Source organism: Tachysurus vachellii, chromosome 25, assembly GCF_030014155.1.
Source record: "Tachysurus vachellii isolate PV-2020 chromosome 25, HZAU_Pvac_v1, whole genome shotgun sequence".
Lineage (NCBI taxonomy): Eukaryota > Metazoa > Chordata > Actinopteri > Siluriformes > Bagridae > Tachysurus > Tachysurus vachellii.
Window position 1 is genome coordinate 2,340,001 of NC_083484.1, and position 13,374 is coordinate 2,353,374.

The window sequence follows — 13,374 nt, forward strand, 5'->3', positions numbered from 1 at the left end:
TCAAGACACAGGCTGCAAAAGAACTGAATTCCATCACTGCAAACTCATCCGACGGCAAGACGCCGAGAGAAAGAGGAAAATCAGAAAAATTGAGTGGATGAAAAAAATGTGAGAGCACCACAACCTGACATGACAAGATGACATGGCTGCATCTAGCTGTGTACCTACTGGTTTGTTTATCTTAGCCTGAAGCTTTATTATGTAATTATCTGAGCATTAGTGATGGTGTTGATACACGTTCACTGGTGTGCAGGTATAATGAAGGGGCTGTGCACGATCACGCTGAACACAGAGACACCGTGGTGCTGCAGGAGACTTCAGATAAAAGTGAGCGGCTTGAACCCGGTGGGGTCGTAGACCAGGAGGTAGACGAGCTGATCGAGTGGACCAATGCCCTCAACTTTGATGAGTAATTCACCTAAGATTCATAAGCTGGCAAAATTAAAGCCAATTACTGTATTATTGAAGCGTTACTTGCAATGACATGGCGTTGTGTTTTATAATAAATTGAAGATGATTTTCCACCCAGAAACACGGGGTGCGCAAACTTTTGCACCCAACTGTATGATACGCTTCCATTCAAGCATAAATCTGTTTTTATTTCCTCAGGTATATAAACGAATGGAAGCTTGTGGGTACGAGTAAATCTTCAGTGCTTCAGAAAGGTGGAAGCAGATTTCTGTAGGTGTCTCAGCAGCCTCTGCTGGTTGACTTCTGACATTTCCATGTCTGGTTGTAGATAAGCAGCAGGTTCTCTCTGCACACGACCCTCAGGAGTTCTCCGAGCTCACGCAGGACATCGGCTGCCTCCTACCTGCTCGTGTCTCCAGTCTGAATCACTCACAATACACAAGAGGTGTCATCTGAGAGCGCATCACATGACACAGCACAATCAGTGCTTCACTGTGAGAGCAGTAATGTTCCTGCAGCTGACATGAAATGTTTATGTATGTTGTTGTTTATGTGTAAAATATATTCGGTCCAATACACTGTATAAGCTACAAGCTGTAAATTTGAACAAAGATCTTCCAAGCTCCATGTAGTGACTTCATTTCACAAAAGAGCTTAATGCAATTTTAGCAACCCTGTTTGTCCCCACTGACCAATCACTGAGCACTCACTGATCACTATAGTTCACTGCTATCCAATCACTGATCACTATTGTTCACTAGTCCATTAGTGATCACCGTTGTTCACTTACAACTATTCTCTATTCTTTTCTCATCACTCACTCACTTTCTACCGCTTATCCGAACTACCTCGGGTCACGGGGAGCCTGTGCCAGGCGTCTCAGGCGTCATCGGGCATCAAGGCAGGATACACCCTGGACGGAGTGCCAACCCATCACAGGGCACACACACACTCTCATTCACTCACGCACTCACACACTACATACAATTTTCCAGAGATGCCAATCAACCTACCATGCATGTCTTTGGACCAGGGGAGGAAACCGGAGTACCCGGAGGAAACCCCCGAGGCATGGGGAGAACATGCAAACTCCACACACACAAGGTGGAGACGGGAATCGAACCCCTAACCCTGGAGGTGTGAGGCGAACGTGCTAACCACTAAGCCACCGTGCCCCCCCTTCTATTCTTTTCTATTCTGAAAAAAAACACAAAAAACTTAAAAAAGTCAAGACTTTCCGATTAATATTGAAATTATTTTATGAAGTCATTTGATGCCTTCTGGAGACTTTTTGAGAGTTTTTTCTGGAGACTTTTTGACTAGTTACATAAATATGAAAAGAGTCTGAAACACTGGTCCTTTGTAGTGAAGAGAGCGTAGTGCACTGTGACACTTTAGCTCCTCCTGTAGGAAATGAGAGCTCGCTTGTCGCTCGAGAACGTACTTTGCACCAGGAAGTCACATTAGATGAAGTCACATTAGATTCACTCGAGCATTCATTCAGATTCTTTAGTATTTAGTAAATTATAATGGATGTTCAGAAGTATTTATTGCGCATCGGCTGCTCTGTGTCGTGTCCCTGCTCTCCGACACTGGACACTTTGTGTTCTCTTCATCTCTGTCACTTGCTCTCGGTTCCTTTTGAGAACCTGACCATCCACACTGGGGAGTGCGTTAACCTCGAGCTCCCGCTGCTCTACGACAAAATCGTGTTAAAAAGACGCGGAGGATTTTGCTATGAAAACAACGGGCTTTTCTCCTGGCTCTTGTCTCAGCTCGGGTTTGAAGTTGAGATTCTTGCTGCTCAGGTGAAGAATCGGTTCACCGGTTGTTACGGACCTCCCTTTGACCACTTGATCATAATGGTGACCATTGATGGAGAAAGGTGGCTCTGTGATGTGGGCTTCGGGGCCGGTTTCCAGCGCCCTCTTTCCCTCGAGAAGGACGGTGCTCAAACTCAGAGTCATGGCGTGTACCGGGTTCGAGCAAACAGAGATCTGCTTTTTATGGAGACACGGTCAGAGAGTGATAACGGTGCATCCTGGGTGGAGCTGTACAAGTTCACCCTTCAACCATGTCAGAGAGAGGACTTTACAACCATGTGTGAGTACCATCAGACCTCCAGCAGCTCTATCTTCTTCTGCAAGTCCCTCTGCACCCTCCTACTACCAGATGGAAGGATTACTCTGATGGGCCGAAATCTGATCATCACCCACCTGACCGAAGATGATGGACCACCAGTGAAGACCACCAAAACAGATCTAACTGATGAAGAAATCATCCAGATACTGAGGGAGAAGTTTGGAATAGTGCTGATGTCTTCACTGATCATTAAAGATACTGAGATTGTGCCCCCATCATTGAACTATTAAAGTGACACACTGTTATATGGCTAAAAGTATGTGGAAAAGACACAATGCTGCTTATTTGTACTTTACTTCCTCTTCTTCTTTTTTTTCTTCTTCTTCTACTTTCGGCTTCCACTTAAAGCCACGATTTTACAAAGCTCTGTGACTGGAGACTCCTTCCATAAATGATTAAAAAACGTGTCTTCGTAGAAAACTTCACTACATCAATGCAGATATTTGTTGTTAAATAACAAACATTTTTACACACATTTAGTCTTAGGACTGAAACAATAACGCATTAAAAAATATCTGTGAACATTAAATGTCGCAGTAATCTCATGTTGTGAAACTAAAAGTGCTGATACTCGAGACTTCTTCCAACAAAACTGCTAAATTAACATCTCTTCACAGAAAACCTCACCATATCACTGAGTTTTTATACTCTTTTTTTTTAATCAGTCTTCACCGAGGGTGCCAATAATTATGGAGTTGACTACAGGCAAATTGTTTTTATTATTTTTTTATTATTTATGTTAAAGCAAGTGCTTATAACTGAATAAACAAGCACAATTATACATGAATATTTACTATAAAACTTCTGTTTATTATTATAATATTCTTACAGTAATTGAAGAGTAAAGTTTCTGAAATTGCACATTTTATATTGCCACAAAACCAAAATAAAAAACTTCTTGTTGTTCAAATAAAAATAGAATAAAAAAAAGATAAAAAATTATATAAAAGTTATATATCTTAATAGAATTTTTTAAAAAAAGAAGAAATAATTAAATATGTTTTTTTTTATGTTTATGAATTTCATATATAACAAGATTCAACTTTAGTTGTGTGAAGAAATTCAAGGTCAAGGTCAAGATAAAGTAGTATTTTGTTGTAGTTTATTAAGCAACTATTCAGTAAAAAAGTTAGTAAGAAATTGATTATAAGACAAAAAGAGCATTTATTTATAAAACGCGTTTCCAGAAATTTGTCTTCTTCCGGTTTCCGTAATCATGTGGGAATGTTAAATGTAGGAATGTTGACTAGCCGAAGATTAGTGAAGGTAAAATATAAATAAAAATAAAAACAAACACGTATATGATGTTTACTTACATTCAAAAAAAGTTTTATCAAGTTATTTATAAGAAATGATTATTATTGTATAGTGATATTTAGCTGAAGACACTAAGCTAATGCTGTTAGCTAAATGCTAACATGCTGCATGAGAGCTTACAGAATTATAGAACTGGATAAAATCTATTTTATTAATTTAATATGATTTTAATTGTTTTAACCTGTTAGTAATTACGTGGCACTTAAAAAACACCTTGTAATAAAATGTATAATTTTAATTTGACTTTTAATTTAAATGCAACAGATTTACATTTTTAAAGTTTATAAACGCAAAATAAAAGCATATTTTTTATTTTATATAAAGCAAAAAAAATAAAAATCATCAAAAAAGTCATTTGAATGAATCAATAATGAGGTGATCTAAAGGGTTGGGGTTCGATTCCCACCTCCACCTTGTGTGTGTGGAGTTTGCATGTTCTCCCCGTGCCTTGGGGGTTTCCTCCGGGTACTCCGGTTTCCTCCCCTGGTCCAAAGACATGCATGATAGGTCGATTGGCATCTCTGGAAAAATTGTCCGTAGTGTGTGATTGTGTGAGTGAATGAGAGTGTGTGTGTGTGCCCTGTGATGGGTTGGCACTCCGTCCAGGGTGTATCCTGCCTTGATGCCCGATGATGCCTGAGATAGGCACAGGCTCCCCGTGACCCGAGGTAGTTCGGATAAGTGGTAGAAAAATGAATGAATGAATGAATGAATAATGAGGTGATAATATTTAGCTAAATAAAAAAAAATCACAATATTTATCATGTAACTAAAATCTGTCTATTAATGTGTCAGTGAGAAGGAGAAAAAGTATTGAAACTAAAATGTGGTTATTTTATTGCAGAGAAAATCTTAAGAAGTTCTACAAACGGAGAATCAGTAAAAACACCGAAGTGACGTCTTATAAACTGAGACGGTTTCAAATGTTTTCTCTTATCATCACGTTTAATGATGTTTTGTGTGTTTCCTTGTCTGGGCTTGCAGGCGGTGTTGCCCCTGACGTTGCCCGGGTCTCTGGTCCTCGTGTCAGGACGGGTTTTTGCTGCTGATGAGAATGAAGAAAGCGAGTCGCCTCTGCTCACAGATGAGGTGTGTGTTCTGTGTTCCAGCTATGTACATTTTCATCAGTATGTCATGGAGGCTGTAGGTTTGAGAGTGAGATAATGGTGTGTGTGTGTGTGTGTGTGTGTGTCAGCTCTCTCTGTACAGCACCCCACACACTCGAGTGCCACACGTGAAGCCAGAAGTCGGCTCCATGGAGCAGAGTGTAGCGTCTCTGAGGAAGTCAGCAGAGCCATACACAGCATGGTTTCAGGTACGAGTACGCAGTAAACTACAGAAAAGCGCCATCATCATATCATCATCGTCATTATCATCATCATCCTTATCAACATCATCACTATCACCATTGTCACCATCACCATCATTGCTATCATCACCACCACCACTATCATCATCATCATCATCATCATCACAATAATCACTATCACCATCAATATCATCATCATCATCCTTAACATCATAATAACTATCAACATCATCATCCTCACCACCACCACTATCATCATCATTACCATCATCACTATCATCATCATTACTATCATCATCACCATCATTACTATCTTCACTATCTTCATCATCTCTGTCATCATCAGTATCATCATCATCACTGTCGCCATTATCATCATAATCATCAGTATGTTATTTCTTTGCTGCCACCTGCTGAAAATATTTTGAACTGCATTCACAAAAGTGAAAATTATAAATAATCTTTAACCAAATGATAAACATGGTTTTCTGATTAAATATCACATGCAACATGTCAGTTTGACGTTTAGCTTTTAGTATTTATTTATTTTTCCTCTTTCCAGGAAAAGTCCTCATACGCCCTGGATAAAGCAGAGGTATTCTCTTTCCTTCTGTAAGAACTCTATTCCTTATCTATTAACCTCCTTTTACATTGTTTACATGTTTCAGGAGTATTATAAGACCATTGAGCCTGTCATCGATGCGTCTGTACAGACTGTGGGAGGTGAGAAGGTCGAATCAGTGCACAAAGAAATGATTTCTGATGATATTTATTCAGCTCTGAATGTTTCTCTTTAATGTTTCAGACACTTATGAGTTTCTATTGAATCCTCCATCCAAGTTCTACCCAAGTATCGGTGCTGTGGGATTTTCTGCGATTCTCGGACTTTACCTTGCTAAAGGCATGCGTGAAGTTCTGATTATACTTTGACCATTTTTTAAACATATTTATTGTTAGTTATTATTTCTTTTATAGTTCTGAAATGAAACAAGATCTCGGTGTGGTTTTAACTTAAAGGTGGCAGAGTGAAGCGACTTCTCTTCCCGACTGGACTGATGACTCTGAGTGCCTCTGTGTTTTACCCACAGCAGGCTGCCTCTCTGGCCAAGGCAAGTGTGTAATCATTACTTAATTCTTTTTTAAGACTCAACACCAAATATCCACTATTATCCTTTTAGGGAAAACAAAAAAGATTTCATATAGCAGCCTTTAAGGTCCTTTAGTTTGTTCCTCATAGTCGATCCCATCACTGTATCTGTACAGAGCGAGTGTTCGGAACTAGAACCTTGTTCTAACTAAATTTATTTTGTTTTACACTTTTTCAGGAGGCCAAAAACCAGATGTTCAGTTTGGGTTCACAGACACGCGTGTTTATGGAGGACGTGTGGAAGAGAATATCACCTGGCAAGGAGGTGAGCACAGACAACAGGCAGTTTTGTGACGTTTCCTTCAAGGTTCAGGAATAATTTCTGATTTGTTAGAAATATAACATAGTCAACAAGGATCTTACTACTTACCTCGTTCCATCCATCTTCTTCATCATCATCGTCGTCATCATTGTCGTCATCATCATCATTGCTATCATCACCACCACCATCATCATCATCACTATCACTATCATCATTATTGGCAGCATCATCACCGTCACTGTCATCTCTATTATTATCATCACTATCATCACTATTATTATTATCATCATCATCATCACTATTATCATCATCCTTATCATCATAATCACTATCATCACTATAATCATCATCATCCTTATCATCATCATCACTATTATCACTATAATCATCATCATCCTTATCATCACCATCACTATCATCATCATCCTTATCATTATCATCCTTATCATCACTATAATCATCATCCTAATCATCATCACCATCACTATCACTATTATCATCATCACTATCATCACTATAATCATCATCATCATCCTTATCATCATCATCATCACTATTATCATTATCATCATCCTTATCATCATCACCACCATCATTATCATCACTATTATCATCATCATCATCCTTATCATCATCATCACCATCACTATCATCACTATTATTATCATTATCATCATCATCCTTATCATCACCATCACTATCATCACTATTATTATCATTATCATCATCATCCTTATCATCACCACCTTTACTATCATCACTGTCATCATCATCACTATCACCATTATCATTATTATATATGAAATTGTGCAGCTTTGTAGAATCTTTTTTTTTTTTCTATCCAGAACTAAAGAGTCACAGGAGAAAGACATGAAGTATTAATAAGGAAAGAAAATTCATCTCCAGCTGAAAGAGACTCGACACTGCTTCGTTCCTCTCTATCTATTTTTAATTTACCCGTTTTTAATTTAATTTACTCCGCCCACTCAACATTGTGTGTTCAGTATATAAATCAGTACAGAACTTCTCTACTGCTGTGTAAACTGTATTACTGTCTGTCTGCTTTATTTCATGCCAATTATCGTAGTTTGCTTTATGTAGCGCAGAAGTTTCCCCTTAACTTTTGAAGAAACGGATTCGATTTGAAAATCAGAGTTTGACAGATGAACTCGAAAACGTATCATGAATTTAATTACAAGTGTGTGTGTTCAAACTGTATGTAAACTTTGTTCATATTTCTATACAGTGTTTATTTTTATTTTATATAAGTTGTTTATCAATCTGTAATGAAGTGAAAAATCAATCTCAGTAAAAGATTTGTTGTAAAATTGTATATTATATTACTGTCTTTTCTACGTGTCGTTACACGTGTCGTAAACGTCCGCTCTAGTCTTAACCGTGAGACCGTCTCAGATGTGGAGAAGTGACGCTGGACAGTAAACCTTTCTGTCCTTCATCTGAACCTCACACACTGTTTGAGACGCTGACTCAAAGCGTCCTGATGCAAAGCGCAGGGTTTAAACACTGGTGTGTGATTGGACAGGACGACAGCAGTCTGATTTAGGGAAGGGACTGAATGAAAATGGGGAAGAAGAAGAAACAAGGTGGAGTTGGACTGAGAACAGCGTTGGGTTTGTCCTACAATACGACGTTAAGAAGGTGTGGTGTTACTGGAACAGCCAGAACTCACCTCTTCCTCTGGGACAAACCAAGACAGACTCATGTTTTATTTATTTATTTATTTATTCATTTATTTATTCATGCATTCATTCATTCATTTCTTTTTATTTATGTATTTATTCATTCATTTATTTATTTCTTTTTATTTATTTATTTATTTATTTATTTATTTATTTATTTACAGTTCTCCCTCCTTTATGTAGTATTGTCATTAGTAGAAATACTTGACCACATACTGTGTAAATATCAGTGTCTGTATCTAACATTTCAAAGGCTTACATTAAAACCAGATAGTGAAGTGGATTGTCTGGTCGTTCTCATCTTTCCTGAGCTTCTTCATTATGTCTGCTTTGTTCATTTCTCTTTGGATTTTGTCAACAATTAGACAGAGATTTTGTTCCCTGAATCTAGCGATAAAGCCTCCCATTAAAACTCCTGTAGTTACCTGAAAGTGCTGCAGGGCCGTGGTGGCTCCGAAAGTTTGCACCCATGTGAACAGCACAGGAGGCTCCGAAAGTTTGCACTCATGTGAACAGGACACACTTGTTGAGACACTGATGTGAATCGTACCTGTGCAGCGAGTCCTCATTCAGTGGGAGGAGCTTGAATACGGGGAGGGAGGTGTGAGTGCCGACCCGCTTTATGACAATAATATATACGCATGCACAAATAAAAAAATCACATTCTGAGCACAAACTGAACACAAAATCTTTATTGCTCTGCTCATAATGGCTCCACGATCATCCACGTACATCAGACATGAAGTCGTGTACATTCAAATCAATGAGGGACTTGATCCTATCAACTTCAGACAAAATACAAGTCCTGCTATGACGTTAGCGACTGTTGTAAACATTATATATGGGATCTACAGAATCGCACGCAGGTGGTTTTTCTAGCTGTCGTAGAAAAGCAGAACCTGGGTCGTGTTCGCTCGGTTTTCATCTTCCTTCTGTCTAAACCACACAAACGCCTCGAGCTACTGGCACAAAACACACCTGTGCAGGTCGTCCTGTTTCAGCGGGCGGAGTCTAAACACTGCGGTCTGATTGGACGAAGTACAAAGATCTTGAGTTGGGAAAGATTTTCCGCCTTCCACCGACAGCCAGCAGAACCATGAACGTGACACAACCCGACTTCTCGTCTAGCTGTAACCTTACAGACAACGTAAAAGCAACTGAGACTGAAGTGAAGTCACAACGCCATCAAACATGGTTTTGTCTCGAACATGTTCCTGTCAATAAACTCATGTCTCACTTGTGTACCCTTGTGTTTGTGTCCCTGAATATGATCAACATGTACATTTGTCAATAAACTCATGTCTCACTTGTGTACCCTTGTGTTTGTGTCTTTCTTTTCTTCTCCTTTCTCACCTATCGCTCTCACGTCTGTTCAACGTGTCGTTACATGTGTCGTAAACGTCCGCTCTAGTCTTAACCGTGAGACCGTCTCAGATGTGGAGAAGTGACGCTGGACAGTAAACCTTTCTGTCCTTCATCTGAACCTCACACACTGTTTGAGACGCTGACTCAAAGCGTCCTGATGCAAAGCGCAGGGTTTAAACACTGGTGTGTGATTGGACAGGACGACAGCAGTCTGATTTAGGGAAGGGACTGAATGAAAATGGGGAAGAAGAAGAAACAAGGTGGAGTTGGACTGAGAACAGCGTTGGGTTTGTCCTACAATACGACGTTAAGAAGGTGTGGTGTTACTGCAACAGCCAGAACTCACCTCTTCCTCTGGGACAAACCAAGACAGACTCATGTTTTATTTATTTATTTATTTATTCATTTATTTATTCATGCATTCATTCATTCATTTCTTTTTATTTATGTATTTATTCATTCATTTATTTATTTCTTTTTATTTATTTATTTATTTATTTATTTATTTACAGTTCTCCCTCCTTTATGTAGTATTGTCATTAGTAGAAATACTTGACCACATACTGTGTAAATATCAGTGTCTGTATCTAACATTTCAAAGGCTTACATTAAAACCAGATAGTGAAGTGGATTGTCTGGTCGTTCTCATCTTTCCTGAGCTTCTTCATTATGTCTGCTTTGTTCATTTCTCTTTGGATTTTGTCAACAATTAGACAGAGATTTTGTTCCCTGAATCTAGCGATAAAGCCTCCCATTAAAACTCCTGTAGTTACCTGAAAGTGCTGCAGGGCCGTGGTGGCTCCGAAAGTTTGCACTCATGTGAACAGGACACACTTGTTGAGACACTGATGTGAATCGTACCTGTGCAGCGAGTCCTCATTCAGTGGGAGGAGCTTGAATACGGGGAGGGAGGTGTGAGTGCCGACCCGCTTTATGACAATAATATATACGCAAGCACAAATAAAAAAATCACATTCTGAGCACAAACTGAACACAAAATCTTTATTGCTCTGCTCATAATGGCTCCACGATCATCCACGTACATCAGATATGAAGTCGTGTACATTCAAATCAATGAGGGACTTGATCCTATCAACTTCAGACAAAATACAAGTCCTGCTATGACGTTAGCGACTGTTGTAAACATTATATATGGGATCTACAGAATCGCACGCAGGTGGTTTTTCTAGCTGTCGTAGAAAAGCAGAACCTGGGTCGTGTTCGCTCGGTTTTCATCTTCCTTCTGTTTAAACCACACAAACTCCTCGAGCTACTGGCACAAAACACACCTGTGCAGGTCGTCCTGTTTCAGCGGGCGGAGTCTAAACACTGCGGTCTGATTGGACGAAGTCCAAAGATCTTGAGTTGGGAAAGATTTTCCGCCTTCCACCGACAGCCAGCAGAAACATGAACGTGACACAACCCGACTTCTCGTCTAGCTGTAACCTTACAGACAACGTAAAAGCAACTGAGACTGAAGTGAAGTCACAACGCCATCAAACATGGTTTTGTCTCGAACACGTTCCTGTCAATAAACTCATGTCTCACTTGTGTACCCTTGTGTTTGTGTCCCTGAATATGATCAACATGTACATTTGTCAATAAACTCATGTGTCACTTGTGTACCCTTGTGTTTGTGTCTTTCTTTTCTTCTCCTTTCTCACCTATCGCTCTCACATCTGTAATACGTGTCGTTACACGTGTCGTAAACGTCCGCTCTAGTCTTAACCGTGAGACCGTCTCAGATGTGGAGAAGTGACGCTGGACAGTAAACCTTTCTGTCCTTCATCTGAACCTCACACACTGTTTGAGACGCTGACTCAAAGCGTCCTGATGCAAAGCGCAGGGTTTAAACACTGGTGTGTGATTGGACAGGACGACAGCAGTCTGATTTAGGGAAGGGACTGAATGAAAATGGGGAAGAAGAAGAAACAAGGTGGAGTTGGACTGAGAACAGCGTTGGGTTTGTCCTACAATACGACGTTAAGAAGGTGTGGTGTTACTGCAACAGCCAGAACTCACCTCTTCCTCTGGGACAAACCAAGACAGACTCATGTTTTATTTATTTATTTATTCATTTATTCATTTATTTATTCATGCATTCATTCATTCATTTCTTTTTATTTATGTATTTATTTATTCATTTATTTATTTCTTTTTATTTATTTATTTATTTATTTATTTACAGTTCTCCCTCCTTTATGTAGTATTGTCATTAGTAGAAATACTTGACCACATACTGTGTAAATATCAGTGTCTGTATCTAACATTTCAAAGGCTTACATTAAAACCAGATAGTGAAGTGGATTGTCTGGTCGTTCTCATCTTTCCTGAGCTTCTTCATTATGTCTGCTTTGTTCATTTCTCTTTGGATTTTGTCAACAATTAGACAGAGATTTTGTTCCCTGAATCTAGCGATAAAGCCTCCCATTAAAACTCCTGTAGTTACCTGAAAGTGCTGCAGGGCCGTGGTGGCTCCGAAAGTTTGCACTCATGTGAACAGCACAGGAGGCTCCGAAAGTTTGCACTCATGTGAACAGGACACACTTGTTGAGACACTGATGTGAATCGTACCTGTGCAGCGAGTCCTCATTCAGTGGGAGGAGCTTGAATACGGGGAGGGAGGTGTGAGTGCCGACCCGCTTTATGACAATAATATATACGCATGCACAAATAAAAAAATCACATTCTGAGCACAAACTGAACACAAAATCTTTATTGCTCTGCTCATAATGGCTCCACGATCATCCACGTACATCAGATATGAAGTCGTGTACATTCAAATCAATGAGGGACTTGATCCTATCAACTTCAGACAAAATACAAGTCCTGCTATGACGTTAGCGACTGTTGTAAACTTTATATATGGGATCTACAGAATCGCACGCAGGTGGTTTTTCTAGCTGTCGTAGAAAAGCAGAACCTGGGTCGTGTTCGCTCGGTTTTCATCTTCCTTCTGTCTAAACCACACAAACGCCTCGAGCTACTGGCACAAAACACACCTGTGCAGGTCGTCCTGTTTCAGCGGGCGGAGTCTAAACACTGCGGTCTGATTGGACGAAGTCCAAAGATCTTGAGTTGGGAAAGATTTTCCGCCTTCCACCGACAGCCAGCAGAACCATGAACGTGACACAACCCGACTTCTCGTCTAGCTGTAACCTTACAGACAACGTAAAAGCAACTGAGACTGAAGTGAAGTCACAACGCCATCAAACATGGTTTTGTCTCGAACACGTTCCTGTCAATAAACTCATGTCTCACTTGTGTACCCTTGTGTTTGTGTCCCTGAATATGATCAACATGTAAATTTGTCAATAAACTCATGTCACTTGTGTACCCTTGTGTTTGTGTCTTTCTTTTCTTCTCCTTTCTCACCTATCGCTCTCACGTCTGTTCTACGTGTCGTTACACGTGTCGTAAACGTTCGCTCTAGTCTTAACCGTGAGACCGTCTCAGATGTGGAGAAGTGACGCTGGACAGTAAACCTTTCTGTCCTTCATCTGAACCTCACACACTGTTTGAGATGCTGACTCAAAGCGTCCTGATGCAAAGCGCAGGGTTTAAACACTGGTGTGTGATTGGACAGGACGACAGCAGACTGATTTAGGGAAGGGACTGAATGAAAATGGGGAAGAAGAAGAAACAATGTGGAGTTGGACTGAGAACAGCGTTGGGTTTGTCCTACAATACGACGTTAAGAAGGTGTGGTGTTACTGGAACA

The 13,374-nt window shown here is 39.8% G+C and overlaps 2 protein-coding genes across 6 annotated transcripts in view; both read left to right on the forward strand.

Moving 5' to 3' along the window:
* Nucleotides 1–1,566, forward strand: part of c25h11orf65 (chromosome 25 C11orf65 homolog) — a 6,222-nt gene extending 4,656 nt beyond the window's left edge. Inside the window, exons 7-10 of one of the 2 annotated variants that reach the window (XM_060862141.1) lie at nucleotides 1–108; nucleotides 254–409; nucleotides 610–665; nucleotides 740–1,566. The exon at nucleotides 1–108 is cut by the window's left edge and continues 26 nt beyond it. In XM_060862141.1, the coding sequence (XP_060718124.1) occupies nucleotides 1–108; nucleotides 254–409; nucleotides 610–665; nucleotides 740–867 (448 nt within the window). In that variant the 3' untranslated portion in view covers nucleotides 868–1,566. The remainder of the gene's footprint in view (nucleotides 109–253; nucleotides 410–609; nucleotides 666–739) is intronic. The other variant, XM_060862140.1, reaches the window with a different exon arrangement.
* apoob (apolipoprotein O, b) overlaps nucleotides 1–7,921 on the forward strand; it is a 54,673-nt gene extending 46,752 nt beyond the window's left edge. Inside the window, exons 2-10 of one of the 4 annotated variants that reach the window (XM_060862144.1) lie at nucleotides 3,792–3,819; nucleotides 4,855–4,959; nucleotides 5,066–5,185; nucleotides 5,742–5,774; nucleotides 5,848–5,902; nucleotides 5,985–6,074; nucleotides 6,191–6,288; nucleotides 6,505–6,591; nucleotides 7,434–7,921. In XM_060862144.1, the coding sequence (XP_060718127.1) occupies nucleotides 3,793–3,819; nucleotides 4,855–4,959; nucleotides 5,066–5,185; nucleotides 5,742–5,774; nucleotides 5,848–5,902; nucleotides 5,985–6,074; nucleotides 6,191–6,288; nucleotides 6,505–6,591; nucleotides 7,434–7,439 (621 nt within the window). In that variant the 5' untranslated portion in view covers nucleotide 3,792 and the 3' untranslated portion in view covers nucleotides 7,440–7,921. Of the gene's footprint in view, nucleotides 1–1,810; nucleotides 2,810–3,745; nucleotides 3,820–4,854; nucleotides 4,960–5,065; nucleotides 5,186–5,741; nucleotides 5,775–5,847; nucleotides 5,903–5,984; nucleotides 6,075–6,190; nucleotides 6,289–6,504; nucleotides 6,592–7,433 lie in introns of those variants that run through there. The other 3 variants (XM_060862143.1, XM_060862147.1, XR_009647811.1) reach the window with 3 other exon arrangements.
* The last annotated feature ends 5,453 nt before the right edge of the window (nucleotides 7,922–13,374 follow it).